Below are 26,616 nucleotides of genomic sequence, written 5' to 3'. Positions count from 1 at the left end.
CGGCAGTTGGGTCTGGGGGGAAGGAAATGTTCTTTCACGAGGTGAGCCAATCACAGACCAGCAATTAAAGGGGTGGGACTTAATTTGAACTTGCGAGACTGCTTTTCTGTATCCATGCCTCCGATTTGCACACAGTTTATTCCCGGATCATTCAAGCCAATGCAAACAGTTTTCCCCAACCCAGGTTGCTTTGATCCTGGCTGAAACGGGGAATAAAGAAGGGTAAAGTGAGCATGCATAATCGGCCTAAGAGGATAGGGTAGACCTCCAATAATAATCAGCCATTGCTATTGTCTAGAATGGCAGAAAAGTCTTTTTGTAAGATTACCACAAGCCAGATGGATATTTGCCTTCAAAAAGAACTGAAAATTTGTTCCAAATCTTCATTTTCAAAAGCAGCCACGCTGCTTGGCTATTACTGCTGCATGATAGCTAAGGAAAGTGTATGAAAGCAAACAGAAACCCAACTTCCTGTCTTTCTGAAGTGGTAAAAGCTATTTGGTGTTGCAAAGGGTTATTTTCTTGTTCTAACAGATTTGGAGCAATTTCCCTAAATCTCTTTTTGGTTTTTTTAAATCCTGGTATAGATAAAAGTTCTGCTTACTTTGAACATGTTTAGCAATAAAACAATAGATTTACCCCATATTGTTCTGTCCAGTTCCTAACAAAGACACAGTAGAGTCCCTCTCAATTTCTGGGAAGCCAGTTTATGAAAAGCTGGTGACCTTTTTCTCTCGCCATCCATCACCACACTGTCTGCTCCAACTTGTTCTTTCATATTTCACCTAAGAAACACACTGGCCTACACAAAGGCAATTTCTTTCCCAAATAAAACACTGACGGGTTTTGAAGGCTCAGGGGGCACTCAGAGTACAATACTGCCGTGAGAATTCCAACGTGTTTTAGCTTTGCTGCTTGAGGTCAGCCACTGTTGATGTCAACTTCAATTCAGTGCCGATCCATAATAAGCTCCTAATGCAGACAAGCTTGTAGACAACAGCTTAGAATATTCTCAGTGGAGTAGTGATGGAACACACAGCAAATCAAATTTGATTTGTGCCCATCAGCAGATGGACTAACTCATCAGGATAACCGTGTGGCATGAAAGAGACTGATTACATATTAATTACAACTTCTCCTAACATCTATTCAAGAAACAGCTGTATGATTTTAGGACATTTGGCTTCCTCCTCTTAGTAAGATAAAGACATTTAAAACTCGTCGTTTTGGTATTTTTACAATTAGCAAGCTTGCTGTACAAGTTCCCACCTACAGAGGCAACCAGACAGGGCAGACTGTCCATTAAGGCCATTGGGAAACGTTCTGGTGGTCTGGCGGTCTGTGAGACCGTCTCCTGATGAGGCCACCAAGGCCCCAAATGATGGGCAGCCTTTGCCCTATGCTGGGTGGGGAAGGAGTTATGCAGCTGAACCCCTCATGGATTAGCCAGGCTGGTGTTTTCTTCGCTGCCCATGGCCCCTCCAAGTTCTGTGCTGGGCAAGGGAAGAAGAAGAAGAGTTGGTTTTTATATGCCGACTTTCTCTACCACTTAAGGGAGACTCAAACCGGCTCACAATCTCCTTCCCTTCCCCTCCCCACAACAGACACCCTGTGAGGTAGGCAGGGCTGAGAGAATGTGACTTGCCCAAGGTCACCCAGCTGGCTTCACGTGGAGGAGTGGGGAAACAAATCCAGTTCACCAGAGTAGCCTCTACCATTCATGTGGAGGAGTGGGGAATCAAACCCGGTTCTCCAGATCAGAGTCCACCACTCCAAACCACCCACTCTTAACCACTACACCATGCTGGCTCTGCTGATCCCCATCACAAGCAAGTATGAAAGACACACAACCCCACTGAGAACTGCCGGGCAGGGAAGGAGGTACAGGGCTAAATACTGCTGTGTGGCTTGGCCGGGCCGGTGTCTGATCCACCACACACAGCCCAGCTGAGGAGACTCATGCACGGCAGGGAAAGAGGGCCGTAACGGACTCCTGCATGGAAAAGGAGATACTGGCTGGCTCTTTCTCCCTCCCTCCTTTGGAGGGGCAGGGATGGGCTGGGAAACAGTGCCCTTTTCCAAGGCTGTCCCCCACCCTCCCAGTCTGCCCCTGCAATCAGAGAGACAGCTTTTTCAGTGCTGACACCTTGCTTTTGGAATACCCTCCTCCTTTGAGGTTCCCCTGGCTCCCACCTTACTGTCTCTTAAGGAACCAGGCCAAAACATTTATTTCTATTCAGGCTTTTTACTGAGGGCTTCCTTTTTATGAGCTATTTTTACAGTCTACTACTAGACTGAACACTCTCTTATGGAGTTCGTTGTTGCTTACGTGTGTTGTCATTTTAAGGATTTTATGGAATGCTCATCAACATCATCATCATTATTGTTATGGTTATTATTATTATATCTTGGTCTTATATTCTGCTCTATGTCTCAGAGTGGCTAACAATAATAAAACATAATACACATCTAAAATACAATACTTTCCAAGATATAAATTAAAAGCTAGGTCAATATACCATAAGATTATTACTAATAGCAGGACACACACTTTCTAAATAATAAATAAATAAATCTTTTAGTCTGATGCTGATTTTTTTCAGAATTCCAAAAAACATCAACATAGTAACATAGTAACAATTAGTTATTCAAAACCATAAATGAGCCACGATAGCGTACTTTGGTTTTAACGGTATGTTATGGTTTTATATTGTGATATTTTTTTTGTTACCCGCCCTGAGCCTGGCTTCGGCTGGGGAGGGTGGGATAGAAATTTAAAGTATAAAAAAATTAATGCTTCACACAAAAGTGCTAAAATACACTTTAAAACCTCATAGTAGCTGACTGGACAGCTGCATGAATCTTGGATAGCTCTGAGTTTTGTCCAGGACTGGACAATCCAACTAATTTATAACGGTGTAGCTCTGCTTGGAATTGCACTGTGAATGAAATAGCAATTCCTGATGAAAAAGGGATGGTTCACCCAGGATGTTTGCATTCTGTGCTGTCGGCCACTGGCATGCATATGAAGCTACAAATGTAACATGCAAACTGAATAACCATAACTACAGCTCATTTGAATTAACTGTATTTAGGTAATTACTTCGCCATCTCTGCAGAAAACTACCCGAAGCAGCACACAACAAATGTAACATAATATAAAGATCAATACAAGCCATTAACAATTTAAAATAACCCAACAGTAGCAGTAAATCATAAAACAACCCAAAAACGGCCAAAAGCCAACAAATAAGCAAACAGTGCAGCAAGAAAAAAGTTCCCCAATCAAACCAAAGCATAATCTAGTCAGCATAAGATCCATAAAAATAGGACCAACCAAATGAAAGAAATTATAAAATGGCCAGGTCAATAAAAGTTTGTAAGATAACCAGAGGAGAATCTCAGGTAAAAGGCTGGGCAAATAAAATTATCTTACAGCCCATTCCTGAGCTCTGGGGCCAAAAGAGCTCAGGAGGTGTGCAAGTGGCCATGCTGGCGCCCGGGTGGCTTGCGCTGGTGGCTGGGCCACTTGCGCCACCGAAACAGGCAGGGACGCCGGCGTTGGGGAGTTCCCGCTGGCCTCCCTGTGCTGGTGTGGCATCCCGGTCCTAGGATGCCAGCTCGGCTTCCTGCCAACGTCTTGCCAGCGCAAATTCCCACACCGGTGTCCCGGGGGGCAGAGCTGCCAGTAGGCAGCTTCCTGACCCCTTTCAGGCCGGGAATGCCCCCTACAACAACAGTGTTGCTGCGCCAGGTTTTTCCTGGAGCAGCCTCGCTGTTTTCAATGGGGAAAAAATGCCCCATTTTCAGGGGGAAAAAAGATTTTAAAAGGCTTTTAAACCACGCTGTCCCCAGCCATTGAAAGGCTCAAGAATGAGCTGTTAGTGTGTTGCCAGGCTTTAATGATAGCTGTGTAGGCATGAAGTAGGGTTGCCAAGTCCCCACTTGCCAGTGGTGGGGGAAGGGGGGTAGGGTTGCCAGATCCAGACTGGGAAACTCCTGGAGATTTGAGGATGGAGGCTAGGGAAGACAGGGACCTCAGTGGGGTACAATGCCATAGAGTCCACCGTACAAAGCATCCATTTTCTCCAGCGGAACTGATCCCTGTAGTCTGGAGATCAGTTGTAATTCCAGGGGAACCAGCACATAAAATTGTGGCTGGAAGCAAATGGGCAGCTGGTGCAAGTCTTGCAGTACAGGGATGATATGTTCTCTGCATCCAAGCCCCCAAAATAGCCTGGTTACAGAGGTTTCTAAAGGGTTTTCAAAAGGTAGCACCATATACTGCATAATACAGTAATCTAACCAGATGCTCTATGACAGTGTAAGAAATGGCCATACCATGCATGACAGCTGAATCTGGTAAGAGGCGCTACAGACCACAGAGGAAATCTGCGCTTCCAACCACAGGCCAGGATTGAACAACACATCTCCATGCTGCAAACCTGATCTTTTAGTTCTTGTGATAGTGATGATACCTTCTCCCAGCTACTGCAAAAATAGGAATCACTGCAGCCACACCCACGTGGATCCCCTGGTAAATGTGACCATGCAAGCAGAGGACTTGTGGTGCTCCTATGTAACTCAGTAGTGTTTCTCATACTGTCTTGTACATGTAAACCAGCCCCCAGGCTGGGCTGATTCACATAATTATTTTTGTGAATTATTTCTTTTAAACTAGGCTGACACTTTGGATTTTTTAAAGGCCAGCCTGGTTTGAACCAACACACAGTAACTGGTTGTGTGATTGGATCTGTCCAATGCCCAGCTCACCAGTATTAGTGCTTGTACACATAACTATCTATATTGCAAGGCTGTTTGTATGAATGGTCACCACATGTTGATGCAAGAGAGGTTGGCAAGAAGTAAAATAAAATACTGCAACCAGGTGGAAATAAGCCCTCTTAGATATATATTGTTCCAAACTTGTGTGTGTGTGTGTGTGTGTGTGTGTGTGTGTAAAGTGCCGTCAAGTCGCAGCCGACTTATGGCGACTCCTTTTTGGGGGTTTTCATGGCAAGAGACTAACAGAGGTGGTTTGCCAGTGCCTTCCTCTGCACAGCAACCCTGATGTTCCTTGGTGGTCTCCCATCCAAATACTAACCAGGGCTGACCCTGATTAGCTTCTGAGATCTGACGAGATCAGGCTAGCCTGGGCCATCCAGGTCAGGGCTCCAAACTAGTGACATATAGTTAAATATTCTGACACCATGTATTTACATCGCAAATGATTTGTATGATTTATCTTGTGCAATGAAACCGCAAAGGGGAAGAGACCAGGACCAGAGTCTCTTTTTAGTCCCAGGCAGGGTGTACCAGTTCTATCTAATTACCTTCAGCCAAAGCAGATGAACAGCTGTAGGGAAAAGCTTGGTGAGATTAAATAAGGATAGCATTAGATTTATCCGGGTTTTAAAAAAATCCTGTCATTTTCCGAATCTTTTAATTATCAGGCCAGCAGCAATGAAAACCATCTGCCCTTTTTCTGTAAATGACTCCGAAAGTAACAAATCAGCTCTACCAATCTTTCTCCATGTATATCTATATTGTATGTATCCTTATCTCTTCCGCCACACTTCACTTCCAAGTTTAATTAAATCACCCAGGTGGCTGTCTGAATATAAAATAGAGTCTGAGAGAAAATTAATGGTTGAATTGCAATACATGATAAATAACAAGTTTTTAAAAGGGAAAACTTATTTAGGCTGCATTCTGATGCCCTAATAAAGGGCTTTTCCACATGGGTTTTTCCCATTGGTTCTGGCCCCAAACTGCTTTGGTTTATCCCGATTTCTGCACGCATTTTTGTGCCTTCAGTTTTTTTGTGCATTTCTTCCCCACCCAGTTTTCTTCCCAGTGCTTTTGAGACCTCCTTTACCCCATTTTTCCCTTGGAAACTGATTTTGGGTTGGCTTTTTCCTCATGCGTCAGGCTTCTGTCGGTTTTCTTTGTCCTGCCCACCCCCACCCACCTCCAGCCCACTATTTCATGACTGGACTGTTGTGGTCAAACCACAAAGTCCCCCTCCAAAGACTGCTAAGCAAACTTCATAGTCCTCTTATGGATTGAGAGCTGGCTGAAAAATAGGAAGCAGAGTGTAGGAATAAATTATCAGTTCTCACAATGGAGGGATGTGAGTGTGGTCCCTCAGGGATCTGTGTTGGGAGTGGTGCTTTTCAACCTGTTCATCAATGACCTGGAGTTGGGGGTGAACAGCGAGGTGGCCAAGTTTGCAGATGACACCAAATTATTTAGGGTGGTTAAAACAAAATGGACTATGAAGAACTCCAAATGGATCTCTTCAAACTGGCCATAATTAGACGAGGAATTGAGACTAAAACTGCTGATATCATACTGCCCTTGTACAATTCTATGGTGAGACCACACTTGGAATAATGTGTACAGTTCTGGTCACCACAGCTAAAAATGGATATTGCAGAACTTGAGAAGGTGCAGAAAAGAGCAACCAAAATGATCAGGGGGCTAGAGGAACTGCCCTACGAGGAGCGGTTGGGGAGGGGCCGTGGCTCAGTGGTAGAACATCTGCTTGGCATGCAGAAGAGCATCTGCTTAGCATACAGAAGATCCTAGGTTCAATCCTTGGCATCTCCAGTTAAAGGGACTAGGGAAATAGGTGATGTGAAAGACCTCTACCTGAGACCCTGGAGAGCCGCTGCTGGTCTGAGTAGATAATACTGACTTTTATGGACCAAGGGTCTGATTCAGTATAAGGCAGCTTCATGTGTTCATGTGGTTAAAATGATTAGGGCTGTTTAGTTGGAAAGACAGATAAGGGGATATATGATAGAGGTCTATAAAATTATGCATGGTATGGAGAGAGTGGACAGGGAGATGCTTTTCTCCTTCTCTCATAATACTAGAATGTGGGGTCATCTGCTGAAGCTGGAGGGTAAGAGATGCAAAACAGATAAATGAAAGTATTTCTTCACATAACACATAGTTAAATTGTGGAAGTCCCTGCCCCAGGATGTGGTGATGGCTGCCAACTTGGAAGGCTTTAAGAGGGGAGTGGACATGTTCATAGAAGATGGCTACTAGTCAAAATTAATACTAGTCATGATGCATACCTATTCTCTCTAGCATCAAAGGAACATGCTTATTACATTAGGTGCTGTGGAACACAGGCAGGATAATGCTGCTGCAGTCATTTTGTTTGTGTGTTTCCTAGAGGCACCTGGTTGGCCACTGTGTGAAAAGACTGCTTGACTTAATGGGCCTTGGTCTGATCCATGATGGCTTTTCTTATGTTCATATGTTCACTCTGTCTCCACCACCCCCACCCTTCACAACTGTGAAAATACACAGGGAGGGCAGATGTGCGGAACAACTATGCCCAAACCGATTCCAGTGCTTTTGGAGTGACTCCCAAGAAAATCAGGAGTAATTCAAGCATGCAGAAAAGGCCAAACTGTGGTTTAAAAACCACGGTTTGGTAAAGGAATGGTTCTGACATCTGAATAACAGACGTTCCAGCAAAACAGAGGCTGTTGCCTGACACCAAAGCAGGATCTCAAATGGGATTACAACTTGTTTGCTTACCACAGGTTTTTAAAAATTAATTGGGGTTTACTATCTGACTTCACAAAATACAGTTTGTATCACTGACCTTTGCAGCTGCCTATCAAAGGAACAGCCAAGTAAGGAGCATGTTCTTCTGGCAGGGGGCAGACAGAAGGCAAGAAGCAAACACACAAACAAGCTCATGCAAGGACCCCCAACTTTGCTGAGTGTGCAGGCAGAGAAGGGATAGTGGGTGCCATAATAAAATGGTTCCCACAAGGGGCGGAGGCATGGGGCCAATGACCACATGGCTGCTATACGGTGCAGGCCAATGACAAAACGTTGGTGGGTCCATAAGATGTAGGGAGGTTCCAAGCCAAGCGTCCTCTCAGGGCCTGCATCAAGGGCCCAGGACTTCTGGTGGGGCCTACAAATGTTGTGTCGCTCCTGCCACCATCATTCTCAGCTATACACACTGCTCAGCGCCATTGGGGGCAGTATATGCATGTAACTGGAAGCAAATGCAGTATGAATGCTTGTGAGCAAATTTGCATGGGTGAGAGGTAGGGAGAGAAGGCAGTAGGGTTGCCCACTTAGTGTTGGCACGTGGTGGGAGACTGTGGGGGGTAGAGACCTACCTAATAGCCATCATGCCAATGCTGCAGCATCAATTCTAGCTTGAATCAGAAGTGACACAATCAGGTCAGCAAGATGTTCTGGTTTAACTATAGATTTGTGGATAAATCCTAGAGCATTGCGCAAACACAATGATGTCATTTCCTGTTTTAGCTGGAAGTGACATCATGGTGTTGATGGGACACCGACCCGCCCATTTTTCCATCCTTGAGACTGGTTGAAGTGGGAGGCATAGCAGCAGACAGTGCCGAGGGGACTGAGCTCAGGATGCCCCCAAACCTGGAACTGACCCTGCATTCTCTTCCAACAAAGGCAACTGCTGCCAAGTGGGTGCTCCCTGCAAAGGGAATACCTCTTGAGTTCTTCCAAAGAACCTCTTGCACCACGGAGATGGAGAAAACCCAGAACTGGTTCTTCACTTTGAGAAAAAGATGCCGATTGCTTTCAGTTTCCATAAAAGATGAGCGTAGATCACAGGGAGGTATTTCCAAGGCCAGAGAGGGCCACAGAGGGTGAGTGGCTATGACATGCCTATCTGGGGTTAGTGCAGCACTTTGCTAGTCAAGCAACTGGTAAAGAGTGATCTGAAGCTCCCTGTTCTTTCTGTCCCTTTCAAGACCCTTCGGATTTTATCCCCTAAACCAGGGGTCCTTAAACTACGGCCCGCGGGCCGGATCCGGCCCGTCAGGGTCCTGAACCCAGCCCCCTCCTCCCTCTAGAGCCGCCGACGCCGCACCCGTCCCTTCCCCAAACTAAGGCGGCCATTCGCCGTATAAAGCGTCGGCGGCAGCAGCGGAGCAGCGACACCCGCGCTGACCCGGGAGCCGCCGCCTCTGCGCCTTCCCCGCCGCGGCTGCCCTGAAGAGCCGCCAGTGCCGCCTTCCTTTCCCCAGGCGCGCGCACGGCTAGAGAGACGAGAGGCGCTGCCTTGGACTGCAATGTGCCCCTCGCCGCCACTGCTCCTCCTGCCGCAGCAGCCGCCGCAGCCCTGAAGGAGCCATGCTGGGCTGGAAGAAGAACATCCCCGTCTGCCTGCAAGCCGAGCAGGAGCGAGGTGAGCGGGCGAGCGAGTGCCGGGCCCCCCGCACGGGGGGCTTGGGTGGCGGCGCCTCCGGGGAGGGGAGGGCTGAGAGACCCCCGTCTCCCGCCGGCCTCCTCCCGCGCCCTCCCACTCAGGTGCTCTTTGCCAAGCAGGGGGCCAGCCCAGCCCGCCTCCCGCTCCAGGAGGCGGGAAAGGAGGGCGCGCGGCGGCGGGTCTCTCAGCCCAGCGAAGGGGGAGTGTCGGCCATGGAGAGGCACCTGGGGGAGGGGCGGCATGTCCTCCTGCCGCAAGTTAACTTTTCTTTGCCTGGGCGCCTGGCTGCCTTCCCGTTTGGGCGGGGGGGGGGGCGGCCGGGCGGCCCCCAACAGTGTTTGAGGGACAGTGAACTGGCCCCGTTTAAAAAGTTTGAGGACTCCTGCCCTAAACTCAAGAAACGTGGAGCCCGAACACACATCAGCATACACCATGGTGCCCCAGGCTGTCACAGTGAGGATCACTGACCTAGGGTTTATGTACAAACGTGAATTATTTTATTTTTTACAACTATTAATAAGCCCACCTGAGCATCTGATTATCTCATGTTTGCTTTCTCTGATAGTCTAACCAGAGTTTGCTGCTCCAACCATGTTTTAAACAAACTAACATTTACTGCAACATCTGAATGCAGCCTTGGTAAGACCAAGTATACCTCTTATAATAATGGGATAGTTGCTATGTGAAAGCTACTACCACATATCACATCAAGAAGTCCTTTCACACGTTTTGTGTGTGTGTGTGTGTATATATTCTGAGACACTCTCTCACCAAAAAGGTACTAGTATTGCTGTACAACTACAGAGGAATTCTTGGGCCCCCCATGAAACAGAGAAATCACTTGGATCAAATGAATCACGTTTATAATTTTCAGTAAGATTCTATAGCACTCTGTTCGTATTCATTATGCTATTGAGTTAGGATTCCAATATTCCAATGCAGCTGTTTTGTGCTCATGACTTATTGATGGAAACCAGAATCATAAGCACCCTGGCAATGAAAGTTTTTGCATGACAAGACTCACACTGCTAAGAGAACAAAGAGCCAAGTCAAATATGGGTCAGACAGGCAAGAGGTCAGTAGAACAGTGCCATTCAATCAATGTACTACTCTGCTCTTGCCTGAGGGATGCCTGCTTCATTTATTTCACTGCTGGCAATGCTGATTAAAAGATGAACATTCAGATAAGTATCAATGCTCCTTAACTTCAATTTGCAATGGATAAGCTACAAATGAAATCTACATTATTTATTCTTAGCATGGTTCTGGATTTCTTAGAACTCAAACAAAAACAAAGGTCCTCATCAATAGCCTAGGACTATCAAACCAGACACTTGCAAAATTATCTCAGGACAGAACTATTTTCCTTAGCTATGATTCAGGTTGTGGTTACGTTAAAGTTCCATCAAAATCAATGGGATTTATGCTGTATAAAAGTGTATTAGCTAATGCCATTGTTATTATTTCCAACTTCTTGGACTTCTTCTCTCTGCCAAGACATGAAAAAAATCCCTTCAAGACAGCACTTCTACTCTTCAGCCAGGTTCTCGCTGTCTAACTAAAAGTTAAGGGAGGGAGTTCAAATCCGATTTCCAAACCTGAGACCTGCTTCATGAATCTTGACCAGATGCTTATTAGATTCTTATTCTATCCTTCCTTTAAGGAGTTCAGATCAGAGTTCTCCCTCCCAGCAAATTTCATCCATATAACTAACCTTTGAGGTAGGCAGATGTGGTTTGAAGAAAAGAGTTGGTTTTTATACCCTATTTTTCTCTACCTTTAAGGAGTCTCAAAGCAACTTACAATCTCCTTCCCTTCTCCCCCCACAACAGGCACCTTATGGGGTAGGTGGGGCTGGGAGAGTTCGCAGAGAACAGTGACTGGCTCAAGGTCACTCAGCAGGCTTCTTCTTCTTGAGGAGTGGGGAATCAAACCCGGTTCTCCAGAGTTCGGATTAAAGTCCTCTTAACCACTGGTAAGGGTGAGAGTCCTGACACGAGATCACATCGTAAGATATACAAATAAAGTCAGACACACAAAGAAACATAAGGGAAGCAATTATAAACAACTGGACCAAAAACAGGATGTTGGGGTGGCTTCTTCCATTCCACTAAACAAAGCTTATTTATTTATTTAAATATTTATACACCTTTCTTTTTGGCTCAAGTTGGAAGCCTCCCTCCAATCTAAGGAGTCTTAAATGAAGGCCAAACTGCTCCCGCAGCTTCTATACGGGATACCCATATGGGGGGGGGGGGGGTAGAGAACGCTCAAAGCATTGAAAAAAGCCAGGCAATCTACGCAAGACGTATACTGGGCATTCCCAACTGTGTGGAGTATCCTGATCTTTGCTTAGAGCTGGGCTTAAACTTATTAGAAACTAGAGCTTGGTTATGTATATTAAAGTTCTGGTTGCGAATAAATTTCGAAGGCCCAGAATTAGGTCTGATATGGTGGCTCCTCGCCGACATCTTTCACTCGTCTTGGAGAGAAGGGATCCTCACCAAAATTAAAGTCATAGGAGTACCTTTTGAGTCCCTTCTTTCCCTAAACGAGCAGCAAGCCTATAGAACGCTTGGACAAAGAATTCTAGACATCGAGGGACAGATGCTACAGTCCATGGCTCAAAGAATATGCTCACCACTGCACTCTGGGAATCTCCCTGAAAGAAACAGACTTCCAAATTACTTTCCCTCACTCACCTTACCGACGCATAGACGCCAGTTTATGCTGGCGCATTTAAATCTCTTACCATCGGCAGTAACACGCGGTAGATACACAAATACCCCTTACGAGAAGACATTGTTCCTGCTCCCAAAAACAATCAGAATCAGTAGCTCGCATCCTCCTGCACTGTGAACGACACATCTCGGCAAGAGAAAAATACACAGAACCGCTCCTAAAAGACAGCAGAGCTCAAACGGACGTGGGGCTTGTTCTGTCGAAGGCTTTCACGGTCAAAGTTCATTGGTTCTTGTAGGTTATCCGGGCTGTGTAACCGTGGTCTTGGTATTTTCTTTCCTGACGTTTCGCCAGCAGTTGTGGCAGGCATCTTCAGAGGAGTAACACTGAAGGACAATGTCTCTCACACTGTGGCAGATGCCTGCCACAGCTGCTGGCGAAACGTCAGGAAAGAAAATACCAAGACCACGGTTACACAGCCCGGATAACCTATAAGAACCAGTGGGGCTTGTTCGTTTCCTATTAAATGACTGTAATTTCCATGTAACCTGGTCGGTAGCTAGATTCCTCGTGGCTTTGTTTAGAATGCCGCACCAAATGGATCCCAGACACCAGTGTGTCTTTTAACTGTTTTAACTGAAGATATGATGCGATAATGACGCAGACACTTTGACCCTTTGTCTGGCAAATTTTACCAGAACTGTTTTATATGTGCCAATAAAGGTGTTGAAATTTGAGTCTTAAATGAAGCGGCTCTTCCTTTGGAGGAAGAGCCCCTTGGAAAGGCTCCAAAGGCTGAGGAAGGTTCCTTGGAGGATGGTTGGATCCACCCCATTTTTCCCACTATACCTGTGGAGTGTGTGTGTGTTTCCATCTGTTAACTGAAGATAACACTTCATGCTTGTGATGGCTGATAAAGTGGGCTTCTTGTCCATAAAACCCTATGCCACCATTCATCTGTTATTAGCCTTTAAGGTGCAACAAGACTCCTGTTTTGGGTCTGCTTAAAGTGTTTTGTTTTTATTTTTTGCTATCAAGTCACAGCCAGCTTATGGTGACCCTGTAATGTTTTCAAGGCAAGAGGTGTTCAGAGGTGGTTTGCCATTGCCTTCCTCTGCATAGCAACCCTGGTATTCCTTGGTGATATCCCATCCAAATTCTAACCAAGGCTGACCAAATACTAACCAAGACTTCTGAGATCTGACTAGATCAGCCAAGCTTGGGCTATCCAAGAAGGCTGCTTGAAGGGCTACCTCTCAAATTTCAATTGCATATTCAGAAAGTAAAAACAAATCTTGGAGCAGTTCTCAAGCAAAGATTGCATTACAAAAAGACTATTCCTCCAGGACCTGGTCTGTTTCAATGATGGTTATGCATTTGCTAAACTGGGTACAGTTCCTATTTAATAGTTTTTAAAGCAACTGTGCCTGTTGTGTATGCTCAGAACTAGGAATTTAATTATTACTAAATGTGTTACTAAATCCTTTCCCCCCTCTTTGGTCACATGGTGCAACTTACTGGTCACAAAGGAAACAAAACAAGAATTCCTAGATATTGTTATTCTGACTATTCAAGCACTGAAACCTGTCTTATGCATTCTTTTTTGTGACAGATTAACTGCAACCTGTTATTTTTGCAGTAATACATTATCACAGAATGGCATTGCAGAATTATAGTTTGGGTTGCTGCATATAATCTTTAGAGCATCTGGAATTGTAATTAGCACAAAATCAAAATCACCTCATTAAACATTGCTTTCCTGAAAGCTCGGACGCCTTTAAGGATCTTTTCTTCCCTACAAATGCGCCATTAAAGAGATGGCATGGGGGTTAGTGCATTCTTAAAAGGCCTTTTCAATCCATCAAGGAAAAGTGCGCTTCTTAACGGCTGAAAATATGCGATGCAGCAGATTTTGAAGAGGGCACAAAAGATAGTCACTGAACAGCGTAAACATCTCTTTTCATCAGAAGTCTGCATTTGCCAATTCATGTACAAAAATAGACAATGGCTATAAGTATCGCTTGTGTTAAAGTGAATGGGTAGTTGAGAAATCCTTTAAGAGCTGATGCTGCAGTAGCCAGAGCCTATGGAGGGCAGCTGTTGCAGAGGTTATTCATTTTCTCATCCAAGTATTGAAGTTTGTTGTGAAAAGCACAGGTGTCATCTTGGGTGCCGGTCAGTTCTTGCGTTCAGAGGCAGGACGACCTGCTTGCTGAGCCACCAGCCTTGTTTACAGGGAACTGTCAGCCACTCACAGCAGACTATGATAGCCAGTGTGGTGTAGTGGTTAGAGTGTTGGACTAGGATCTGGGAGGTCCAGGATCAAACCCATGATCTGCCAGGGAAGCTTGATGGGTGATCTTGGGGCAGTCACACACTCTCAGCCTAAGCCACAGGGTTGTTGTGAAGATAAAATGGAGGAGAGGAGAATGATGCAAGCCACTTTGGGGCCCCATTGAGGAGAAAGGTGAGGTATAAATGAAGGAAAATAAACAAACAAACAATCTGTTCTTAGAAGGCAACATCCCTTAAGGACTGTGGTTGTTTCGTTCCGATTCTAAATTCCTTGTTAATGCTTCTAGATCAACTATGGGACTTTGGGCAATAGTAAAAAATGCTGTTCTAGGATGACCAGCTACAAAGGAAGTCAAGACAGCTGTAGTTTTACTTACAGAACAACCTCAAGCTGGTCTATGCAGAAGTAAGACATTTTATTCAATGGGGCTTACTCCCAGGAAAGTGTTCTGAGGACTGCAGCTATAGAAAAGAGAATTTGTGCAGGCAGGTCTTCTCATGCAGGGAAAAGAAAAACTGCACATGCCAAAAGTATACACTGGCAAAATACATATTGACTAACACAATACACATCCCTTTGGTGTTCAACTTGTGCAAAGAGTCTCACTGGCTTTATGAGATGGCACACTGAATATATTCCACAAAATTTATCTTCCCGAATCGTTATCACCAAATATCCCAGAATGGAATCAGCCCCTAAACTGCATAATGTATGAATCAGATTTAGAAATCATTTTATGTGCATGTGTTTCAAAGAACAGTAAAAGACTGAACACAAGCTTGTCCTGGCCGCCACAATACATCTGCCTGCTGTTAACTAATGAAGAAATACTAAAGTGGATTACACAGTATCTGCCATGAATCTTGTGGGAAGGGCCACAGCTCAGTGGTATGGCATCTGCTATGCATTCAGATCCAAGGTTCAATCTCCAGTTAAAAGAATCAGGTGCTAGATGATGTGAAAGACCCTGGAGAGCTGCTGTCGAGAGTCAGAGCAGACAATACTGCCCTCTGACTCAGTATAAATTGGCTTCATGTGTTCAGTTCAGAGAGATAGCAGTCAGTCTACTGCAATGCTGTGGACTTTGCAGATCAACAAATTTACCGGGGCATAAGATGCCATGGATGTCATTGATACATGTGATCCTATTGCTGAACCTGCAGGCTGTGTTTATCCCTTCTCTTCACTAATTTCTAATCCGCTTCAAAGTGGGAAAAACTGAGTTCATTTCCTCAGGAGACTGATGGAAATTATGTTTTTTCTAAATGGAAATTATGTTTTTTCTAAAGACATTTATCAGAACACCAAAGGATTAAGTGTGCTAGTTCTCATTACAGCATTCCTTAGGGGTTGCTTGTGATTTGCTTTGGAAATTAAAGTGCTAACCTCACTGAGATTCAAGATATCAGATATCAACTCCATCCTAATCTCGGTTATCATACAGAGTTTGAAACAGCATTCCATCTTTTCTTCCACATTCACTAAGGAAGCCATGTAGCTAAATCATAGTGCCTTTGTGCTGTATGTGTCTGCAAAAGTGTTGTGGAAAGCTCTACGAATCTCAGCAGAACTGTCTTGTGGGAAGCTTACTGGTATTACGGACAGAGAACATGTGGCAAAGCCAGTACAATTTTACAATGCAGTAAAGCAAAAAGTGAAATAAAATAAGGCACAGTTCCAAGCAACAAATTTAACATTCTTGAGTAGGGCCATGCATATTGATAAACCCGAACTGAAAATACTCGAAATTAGCCTTTTTGGCAATATTCGGGTTTTGTTTCGGCCAAATACCGAAACCTGAGAATCTACCCGAAGCTGAATAGGCCATTCCCAAAAAGCCAAATATCTATCGGCTATTCGCCTTTGCTCAGATGCACGGGAGAAGGCAGCCTTCTCCCATTTTTCTATCTTTTACTGGTTTTGTTAGGACCCCATAGTTGGGGGCCCTTTTGAGGTATGGGTTGTGTAATCGGAGCCAACTTGGTCAGACCAAACTATCCATTACCATTCAGTGGATTAATCTGGATAGCAGAAGGGGCATTTAAAAGGGGCTCACCCAGTCCCATCTGGAGGATATACCCTTCAACTAAAAGCACCAGCTTCAACAGCTGCTGATCTGGCTTCTGAAGAAGACTCCTCACCTGCACTGATGAGCAATCACCTTCAGAACAGCTGCCTTGGTTGTGACTTTGGCTGGCTCTGATACCCCCCCCCCATGAAAACCTGCTCTCAAACTGAAGGTCGCACTGAGTAGTGGCTTTGTTCTCCCATACCGTGACCATCTCTTGAAATCAGATTTCAAGAATCCACCTTCCAAAGTGGTCATTTTGTCCAGGTGAACTCTGTGGCATGGAGATCAGTTGTAACCCCAGAAGATCTTCAGCCACCACCTGGACGTTGTCAACCCTAAAGATAAATAGGGCTGCCAGATCCGCCCTCTCCTCTGGTGGAAGGTTTTTGGGGCAGAGCTGGGGAGGGGATCGCGTGCATGCAGCCGCACACAACATAATCATGTCACTTCCGGTTTACACCTGGAAGAGCCCCATCGTGACGGGCCACTTAACCACTCAGACCCCCCAAATGGAATGTTTTGAGGGTTAGAGTGGTAAAACAGCCAGTTGTGATGCGGCACTTCTGGGTGTAAACTGGAAGTGATCTAATTGCTTTGTGCACGGTTGCACGTGTATGCGGTCCCCGCTCCTGAGCCAGCTGATAGATTGGCGGGCAATTGCCTGCCAATCCAAGTGACCTTGCAACCCTAAATATTGAAGAGCATGGACTTCATGTTTGTCTGGGCCAATGGCATTCTCTGAATGGGAGGAAGAGGAGGAATTGGAAAAGGAATTTCCAATGCCAACTAGAACAGAAAAGGTTCTGGGGTTCCATTTTTAATAGGAAAGCCCATCAATACTTGAAAAGGGAAGCATTTCTCATTTTACTAGAATCAATCATAACCAATGATAATCATGAAGTTCCCTCCCTCCTTTCTTGGTCCAAGACTGTGGTCATAGACCTAATAAAATTATTATTATTATTATTATTCAATCATGAAGTTGATTCATTTGAAATGTGGTGTTGGAGGAGAGTTTTATGGATACTGTGGACCACCGAAAAGTAAAATAAGTGGGTTCCAGATTAAATCAAGCCTGAACTAGAAGCTAAAATGACTAAACTGAGGCTATTGTAATTTGGTCACACCACGAAAAGCCAAGAGTAACCGGACAAGGCAATAATGCTAGGAAAAGTTGAAGACAGCAGGAAAAGAGGAAGACCTAACATGAGATGGATGGACCGAATAAAGGAAAACACAGTCTTCAGTTTGAAAGACCTGAGCAAGGCTGTTAATGATAACACATTTTGGAGGTCATTAATTCATAGGGTTGCCATAAGTCAGAAGCAACAGCACTTAACACAAACGCACAATCATAACCCAATATGGCTATACAGGGCAGGCTTGGAACAATTAAATGCAGAAAGCTTTACATTAATGAAGTCTCCCATGAAAAATAAAAATTTCAGGAGAAGATCCAATTATCACTGTAAACTAACTAAGCTTTTAGTGTCCTGGAAATTGCTTGCAATGCATTTTCTACTTCCTAGTGAGACTAAGCAAGAATTCTAGTAGGGAGCATATCACTGAAACCCAAAGGTGACAAAGTAAAATTGAATTTGTTTTAACCATTAGCAATAACAATTTAAATACAGGCGATAGGTCTGCATTCCCTGAAAGCATTCAGATGTGCTTAAATTGAGTATCTGTTGACACTGATAATACTGAGGATATTTTCTTGCTGTGACCTTTTCAACCTTTGTTGTGTTAGCATCAGTCTCTCTCCCTTGGCCTGTGGGCAAAACACCATTTTTGTCATGTTCAAGGGTTCTAGCAAGAATGCTTAAAAAGTTGTTGGCTGAGACAGTCGTGCAAGCCTTCACTGAAGGGTATTTGCAGGACAGAGGAGGCGGGCGAGACCAGTGGTTCCCAATTTATTTGATATGGGGACCCACAAATACAAAGTTACGAAGGCCAGCCCCAGGTTTTTTGGCACCCGAGGAGAACTATGATCTTGTTGTCCATCTAGTCCAGCACTGCATTTTCTACAGTGGCAAACAAGATGTTATTGAGAAACCCACAAACATCACGCAAAGGGCACAGCTACCCCCAAGCAAATGGCATTCTATTTTCTCCTCTGTCCAGCTACTACTATAAAGTTACTAGCTGAAGGATAATTTTTCCTCCTCATTGTTGCAAAGGGAGGTGGAAGGGGGGACTGCAATGTTGACAAGAAGGATGAGGAGATAAACTATGATACAAAGGGCAGGAACGGCCATTAGCGAGGGCTGGGAGGCTTCACAATCCACTTTTGGGTCCTGACCCACAGGTTTGAAAACAATGGACTAGACCATTCCTGGGGACACTGGACCTGCCAAGCGTAAAGGGCTAGAGTGAGGAGGAACAATGAAACTGATCTTCTTTACAGTGGAGCTGTACTTGCAGAAAAGTAGGGTTGCCAACCTCCAGGTGGAACCTGGAGCTCTCCCACTATTACAACTGATCTCCAGACCATAGAGATCAGTTTCCCTGGACAAAATGGCTGCTTTGGGGAAGGTAGACTCTATGGTATTGTACCCTGCTGAGTTTCCTCCCCTCCCCAAACCCTGCCCTCCCCAGGCTCCACCCCCAAAATCTCCAGATATTTCCCATCCCAGAGCTGGTAACCCTAGCAGAAAAGGGAGGAGATATAGGTCATTTATGCATGGTCACTTTAACCTCCTTTATTCCCCATTTCAGCCAGGATCAAAGTAACCCGGGTTGGGGGAAACTGTATGCATTGGCTGGAATGATCAGGGACGAAACTGTGTGCTAACGGAGGCATTAATACAGAAAAGCAGTTTCCCAAGTTCAAATCAAGTCCCACCCCTTTACATGCTGCTCTGTAATTGGCTGACTTGCAGTACTCACCCTGAGAGAAGATTTCCTTCCCCCCAGACCCAACTGCCTGACGGCAGAAAAAGCATTTTAAGAACAAAATAACAAAAAAACAGAGCAATCTGAAAGAAGGGAGGGGGGGAGAAATCCAAGCCTTGTTTTAAAAAAGCCTTTCTTTTGCTCAGAAAGAGCTCCGAGGGAGCAGGAAGCACCTGAATCCCCACCTCTTTACGCACTGCTTTGTGATTGGCTGTGAGAGAAGCCAATCTTCTGTGCTTCCCCTGTTTGGCTATCTGTATGCTGCTTGAAGAGGGGTTTGGAAAGGGGTGGGGCGAAGCGCCACCCGAGAACAGACTATGCACGCTCTGTGACTCCGGAATGAGCCAGGATGAACAGTTTAATTCGGGCCAGAAGAGGAATGGGAAAAGCCGGGTTCATTTTGTGTTGAAACAGCGTTGAGCTTCCAAGGAATGAGGTAACGTGCATACTGAAAAATTTGATCCTGGCTGAAACAGGGAATAAAGGAGGGTAAAGCGACCATGCATAAATGACCATAATTTTGCTCTCCCAGTTCTAGTCCAGCATGGTGTAGTAGTTAGAGTGTTGGATAGGGTTGCCCGGCCGTTCTGGCAACCAGCGGGAGGGCTAGGGGTGGGGACATGGCAGTGCATGATGTTGTCTATGTCACTATGTCACTTCTGAGGAAAACCCGGAAGTGATGTAGGGTAGCTCTAGGTAAAACCACAGAGTTTCCTAGAGCTACCCTACATCACTTTTGGAAAAACCCAGAAGTGACATAACGATGCAGACATCACCACTGCTGTGGTTTAATTATTTTTTTCTTCCACCGTTACAGAGAGGCAGTAGACAACTACAGCTGCCGGCAGGAGGCCTCCTGCCATAGTGGGATGCCTAGCAGCCTTAGTATTGGTTTAGGATCTGGGAGACCTAGGGTTGTCAGGGCAGGGTTTGGGGAGGGGAAGGATTTCAATGGGGTATAATGCCATAGAGTCCACCTTCCAAGCGGCCATGTCCTCTAGGTTAACTAATCTTTATGGCCTGGAGTTCAGTTATAATAGCAGGAGGTCTCCAGCCACCACCTGGAGGTTGGTAACCCTAGGGAGACCCCATGTTTGAATCCCCACTCTGCCAAGGAAGCTTGCCGAGTGACTGTATGGAAGTGCCATGCATTTACTCAGGCTGTTTTGGCTTTAAGGTTGTAAGTAGTTTCACATTGAGGGCCTCCTAATGGAATCTATGCAAGTGGTGCTAATCTTGCTGCTGTAAGGTCAATTAATAGGGTGGCCAACCTCCAGGTAGTAGCTGGATATCTCCTGCTGTTACAATGGATCTCCATCTGGTAGAAATCAGTTCTACTGGAGAAAATTGCCACTTTGGCAACTGGACTCTATGGCATTGAAGTCCCTCTGTTCCCCAAACTCTGCCCTCTTCAGGCTCTGCCCTAAAAACCTCCTGCCAGTAGTGAAACCTTACCAATTAAGGGTGTGACTTTGATTGGTGGGGGAGGTTATAAGGTATTAGCTTTGCCCTATTTTTTTTTACCATTTTTTTCTCTCAATGGTAGTTTTTAGTAGGACATTTTGACGGTTTTCCTTTGCTTGTTGTAAGTTGAGAGCATTTGGTTTTTAACTTTCTTTAAAATAAACCTTGATGTTTTGTAAAGCTGTGCTTATTGGTGAGTGCAATTTACCCCAGAAACGAACCAGAGGCTGGAGAGACGACCCTTGAGGAAAGGGAAGCTCTCTGTCTTATTATTAAATTAACTGCACCTTGCTCGCCTGGATCTGATGGGTCAGCATTCAAGGCCAGGGCGTGAGGTTGCGGGTTCATACAGCGACCTTGAGCCAATCTCACTCTCAGCCTAAGCTATCTCACAAGGTTGTTGCAAGGACAAAATGGAGGAGAGGAGAATGGTGTAAGCCGCTTTGGAATACCTGCTGGGGAGAATCGCAGGTTATAAATTAAGTCAATAAATAAATAGCCCGATGATGACCTGTGCAGCTACTATTCCACCTAGGCCCACAGCCCTGGCCGTGATCTTCTGGTAGTCAGAAGGGTCTGCAGGAACAGAGAGGAATGTGGGAAAAGTCTGCCTTCTGTGCTCAGAAGACATTGGACATGCCCTCATACTTGTCAGATACAGCACAACTAATCTTTACCAGCAAATTCTGATTTTCCTAGCTTTCCTTTTAAAGTAAAGCATCTTCCATCAAAAACAGAGTTGCTCTAATTACCTGCAGATGTGTGCTTGAATTTCTCGCTCTTCTTCTTCCTCCATTTCCACGGCTTGAAAAGTCTTCCTAAAGTGGCAAACTTGCTTCTCCTCCGAATTGGAGGGGTGTGGGTCCCTGGAACCAGCGAGTCCGAGCGCATGGCAGCCAGTCTCTCCGCTTCTTCAGCTATATTGTCACCAAATGAAAGGAACAGGGAAGGGAAAGAACAAGTTAAAAATGCAAACAGACAGCATTTTACCTTGCCTGAGAGGAGAGAGGTTCTTTTTTTAACACACGTTCGCATTGTGCTGGCGACAAAGATAAGTATTAATAGTAACACATGCCCTTTGCATAGCACCTTGCAACAGGGATTCAAAGATAATCTAGGAAGGTGATCCTACAAATCCGAAAGATATTTTCTCCTCAGGGTGGAAGTATTTTGTGGCAATTAGTTTACAGGTTGTAATAGATGGCAGAACAGGATTAAATGATAGGGAGGCCTTGGAGGAATAAGAGAGGAAAGGGAAGGGATCAGGAAAATTGGAGAAGCAGCCGTTGCCTTAAATATTTTAGGAGCTGCCAAGAAAGAAAATGAAATTATACCTCTCAGTCCCTTAACACATATTTCAAGCAGCCATCCTGAGGGGGAGAGGGAGCACATGCACACCTGTGACTAGGGGTGGGGGTAGGTGGGGGGTGGGGGAAGGCTAGAAGCTGTGCAGCTTTCCCCCCCTTGTTCCCAGTTAAGCTGCTCAGCAGTAGAGCAAGGTATGCACAGTTCAGTCCTTTTCTTACCTCTGAAAAATCTCTGTGCCTCACAAATCCCCTGTGATTAATGAGAGAAAGCTTGAAGGCCAAAGAGCATGACTTCCAAGCAGGCTTTAGCCTTTGGCAAGTCCAGCTTTAGACATTTAACCCAGTAAGGCCACTATACACTATTTGAGATATATATTACTTCCAAATTAGTGTTGCCAGGTCCCTCTTTGCTACTGGGAGAGGTTTTTGGGGCAGAGCCTGAGGAGGGCGGGGTTTGGGGAGGGGAGGGACTTCAATGCCATAGAGTCCAATTCAATGCCATTTTCTCCAGGTGAAGTGATCTCTATCAGCTGGAGAGCAGTTGTAATAGCAGGAGATCTTCAGCTAGTATCTGGAAAGTGCGTGTGCGTGCGCGCATGCACGCACCGACGCATGTGCATCCCTTCCGGTTTAGAACCGGAAGTTACACCTCGCGAGGGGCTTTATACCTCTTAGTTTGAGTGGTAAAGGGCCACTTTACCACTCAAACTAAGAGGTAAAGGCCCTTTGCGAGGTGGCACTTCCGGTTCTAAACCGGAAGGGACGCACGTGTGTCGGTGCGTGCATGCGCGCATACACACACACTTTCCAACAACAGCCTTTTGTTGGAGGAGAGGAGGGACCTGGCAACCCTAGGCATCACACCCCTTGTGAGCTCCCTCCTCTCCCAAAACTCTGCTTTCCGCAAGCTCTGCTCTCATATCTCAAGGGATTTCTGAACCCAGATTTGGAAACCTAATGCAACGTGGCAGGGCTTTCACTTAGAAGCTCGTTCCTGATTCTAGAACATCCAGAAAATACAATATTTTTCAATCAAAGTAATTGTTTCATGGAACAAACCATAACTTTTCAGGTTCAAGTTTATACATAGATATATGTGAAAACCTTTGAGGCCTACAGAAGATAAAACTGATATATAAATGTTATGTATTATTACTAAGATATGAGCAATTATTCTAGTGCATTTGGATTGCCAGGTCACCACAGCCACGGGCAGGGTATGGGGGGTAGGGTTGCCAGATCCTGGTTAGGAAGCCCCTGGAGATTTGAGGGTAATGTCTAGGGAGGACATGGACCTCAACGAGATACAATGCCGTAAAGGCCACCCTCCAAAGCTTCCATTTTCTCCAGGGGAACTGATCTCTGTAGTCTGGGGATGAACTGTAGTTCCAGGGGATGCCCTGGTCCCACCTGGAGGTTGGCATCCCTATAGTGCAAGTACATTCCTTGTGGCAATGGGGCTCATTGGTACAGCATCTGTTTGGCATGCAGGAAAAGTTGTCAGGTTCAATCTCTAGTCAGGCAGTATGAATAAGGCTGCTAGCTGCTAGCTGGTGGTTGGCACCTGGTGAGAGACTGGGAGAACATGGACATGGGAGGGCCGCTTTTGGGTCGACGGCGTGATGTTTTACCATAGAGTTTCCACTGAATCATAGAACATTGCATCAATGGTGTGATGCCACTTCTGGGTAGCCTCGCAAACCTCTAGGCAATGTTCAGTGTTGCCATTGAAAGGGCAGTGGGAGAAAATGGTAGCAAATTGGAGGGCACATGCCAACCGGTGAAAACATGAAGTTACATCATGGGATGCTCTAAGATTTTTAAAAAAACTCAACGGTTTTGCCACAGAGTATTTTTAAATCTTAGCATGCCACATGACATCAGTTCTGGTTTTCACTGGAAGTAATGTCAATGCATCAGCATGATGCTGGCTCGCCGGTTCCCGTTTCCAACATGATCCCAAGGGTTGCCTGCTGTGGCCTGGCAGCCCCACTTCTGGGTTTGCCCCAGAAATGATGTCACACTGGCAAGGAGATAACAAATTTTGGCTTATTTTCCCCTTGTTGTACTACCAAGCAGCAGCAGAGGTTGAGGGCTGCCATAGCAGGAGAGCTGGCAGCCCTAGATGTGAAAGACTGAGACCTTGCAGAGCCTCTGCCAGTCAGAGTACTGACCTTGCTCGACCTGGCCTAACTCCATATATGGCAGCTTCCTGTGTTCTAGGGTTGCCAACTCTGGGTTGGGAAATTCCTGGAGATTTGTAGGTGTAGCCTGGGGAGGGGCAAAGGTGGGGTATAATGTCATACAGTCTACCCTTAAGTTGCCATTGTCTTCAGGGAACTGATTTCTGTAGTCTGGAAATCAGTTGTAATTCTGGGAGAGCTCCACCTGGATGTTGGCAACCCTACATGAGGCATTCTCACTTTAGAGGGTGGAGGGGGAAAGAGCAGAGAAATATCAAAATGAATGCAAAGAAACCTAAGTAGCTAGAAACATATCCTATTTAACGAGTTGGATTTTTCCTCTCCGTCTTACTCTTTCTTTTCCCTCCACCCTCCAAAACGAGTGTGCCGCAAATAAACCATTGTATTTAGCTGAACACGAACTGAAGCATAAAACCTCAACTATGTAAAGTACAGGAATTTATGGCCCATGAACTTAAAAATAGTTTTGTAAGTTCTCAGAGCTAACTTGCTAGGGTTACACAATCCCCCAAAGCCTCCCTCTTTCTTTGCATGGCATATAGTGCAATCCTAAACAGAGTTACACCCTTCAAAACCATTGCCTTCAATGGCTTTAGAAGGGTGTAACTCTGATTAGGATTATATTGTGTGAGACTTATTTTCCCCCACTTTAAAGATTTTTTAGCCTGCCGTAAAATCTTAAACCACTAATTTTTGTACATTTTTTTCTCATTTGAGAAAAAAAATATGGCACATCTGTTTTTATTATAAAGTCTGGCTGTTATAACTAAAGGCTGAATGGAAAGAAAATTGTCGTTCATGCTGCTCAAGGCGTGCAAAAATAGAACAAGCAAAGATCTATTCAGTTCCTTTGGGAATTAGGAAACGCTTGGTGAGACGTTTCTCCCCCCCCCCTTCATCATTTTAAGAGCGAACAGAAAAACCACTTGCTCTGGCGATGTGCCTGAAGGAAGAGCCATTCAGGCAAAGGTGAACTGATCTCTGTCAGCTGGAGATCAGTTGTAATCGCGGGAGGTCTCCAGCTACTACCTGGAGGTTGGCAACCCTATTGAGAACACATTTTTATTTATTTTACTTATTTACTTCATTTATACCCCACGTTTCCTCCCCAACAGGAACCCATAGTGGCTTACATGATTAAACATAGAATCATAGAGTTGGAAGGGACCACCAGGGTCATCTAGTCCAACGCTCTGCACAGCCCTATACTGAGGAGTGTTTGGGTGTCCTTTCCCCTCAGTGGTCTCCTCAGAACAACAAAGCCATTTCAACATTTCAACAAAGCCTCCTCAGGCTCCGCCCCAAAAACCTCCCACAGGTGGCAAAGAGGGACCTGGCAACCCTAGTAGGGTGAACTATTAAATAACTTTTTCATGTGACCATCATAAGGATGGGACATGGGGAACCCCCCAGAATTACAGCTTATCTCCAGACTACAGAGATCAGTTCCTCCAGAGAAAATGGGTGCTTTGGAGGATGGACTCTACAGCATTGTACCCCACTGAGGTCCCTGTCCACCCCAGGCTTCATCCCCAAATCTCCAGGAGATTCTCAACATGGATCTGGCAACCCTTACCCTCCCTCCCATTCCCTGCCAGTGGCCAGAGGAGACCTGGCAACCTTAGAACACCATTAATTAATGTATGTATTTATGTGTTTGATTTCTATTCTGCCCTTTCCCAACAAAGTTGGGCTCAAGACTGTTAACAACATATTCATATGATATATAAACAATCATAAAAAACTGTAAATCAAAATTTACATAGTTAAAAACCTAACTGGCTAAGATGGTACAAAGATAATAAAAATTCCCTCTTATATCATTACTCACCATAGAAGGGGGATTATCCTCCCATGGGTAAAAGTTCCTGAGACTAAGTACTTACATAGGGTTGCCAACCTCCAGGTAATAGCAGAAGATCTCCTGCTAATTCAACTGATCTCCAGCCGATAGAGATCAGTTCACCTGGAAAAAATGGCCGCTTTGGCAATTGGACTCTATGGCATTGAAGTCCCTCCCCTCCCCAACCCCCGCCCTCCTCAGGCTCCGCCCCAAAAACCTCCCGGCGGTGTCCAAGGGGGACCGGGCAGCCCTATACTTACAGCAGGGGTCACACACCTCTAGTAGGGTCCAGCAAGTGAGGCCAGCTGATGTTAACCATCACTGCTCTCAATCAAAGGCCTGGCAGAATATCTCTGTCTTACAGGCCCCGCGGAACTGAGTCAAGTCCCGCAGGCCCGGGTCTCATTCAAAGGCGAGTTCCACCAGGGTGGGGCCAGGACCGAAAAAGCCCTGCCTCTGGTTGAGGACAGCTGGATATCCCTCGGGCCGGGAACTACCAGTAGGTTGTTTCCAGATGAGCGCAGTGCTCTTTGGAGGGTATATAGTTTGGGATACAGTTTCTATGAGTTAGAAAACAAATCACAAAAAGCCAAAACTATAAGCTAAAAAGCTTATTTTTGCC

At 45.4% G+C, this 26,616-nt stretch overlaps 1 protein-coding gene across 4 annotated transcripts in view; it reads right to left on the bottom strand.

The window, feature by feature from the left end:
* The window catches only part of PHACTR1 (phosphatase and actin regulator 1), a 373,767-nt gene that overhangs the window by 125,556 nt on the left and 221,595 nt on the right, over positions 1–26,616 (bottom strand). For all 4 annotated transcript variants that reach the window (XM_056854193.1, XM_056854194.1, XM_056854195.1 and 1 more), the window contains one exon: positions 21,393–21,557. In XM_056854193.1, coding sequence (XP_056710171.1) covers positions 21,393–21,557 — 165 coding nt within the window. The remainder of the gene's footprint in view (positions 1–21,392; positions 21,558–26,616) is intronic.

The sequence above is a fragment of the Euleptes europaea genome, chromosome 8 (genome assembly GCF_029931775.1).
Source record: "Euleptes europaea isolate rEulEur1 chromosome 8, rEulEur1.hap1, whole genome shotgun sequence".
NCBI lineage: Eukaryota > Metazoa > Chordata > Lepidosauria > Squamata > Sphaerodactylidae > Euleptes > Euleptes europaea.
Note: the sequence above shows the minus strand (reverse complement) of the source record. Positions and strands in the feature narration are given on the sequence as shown.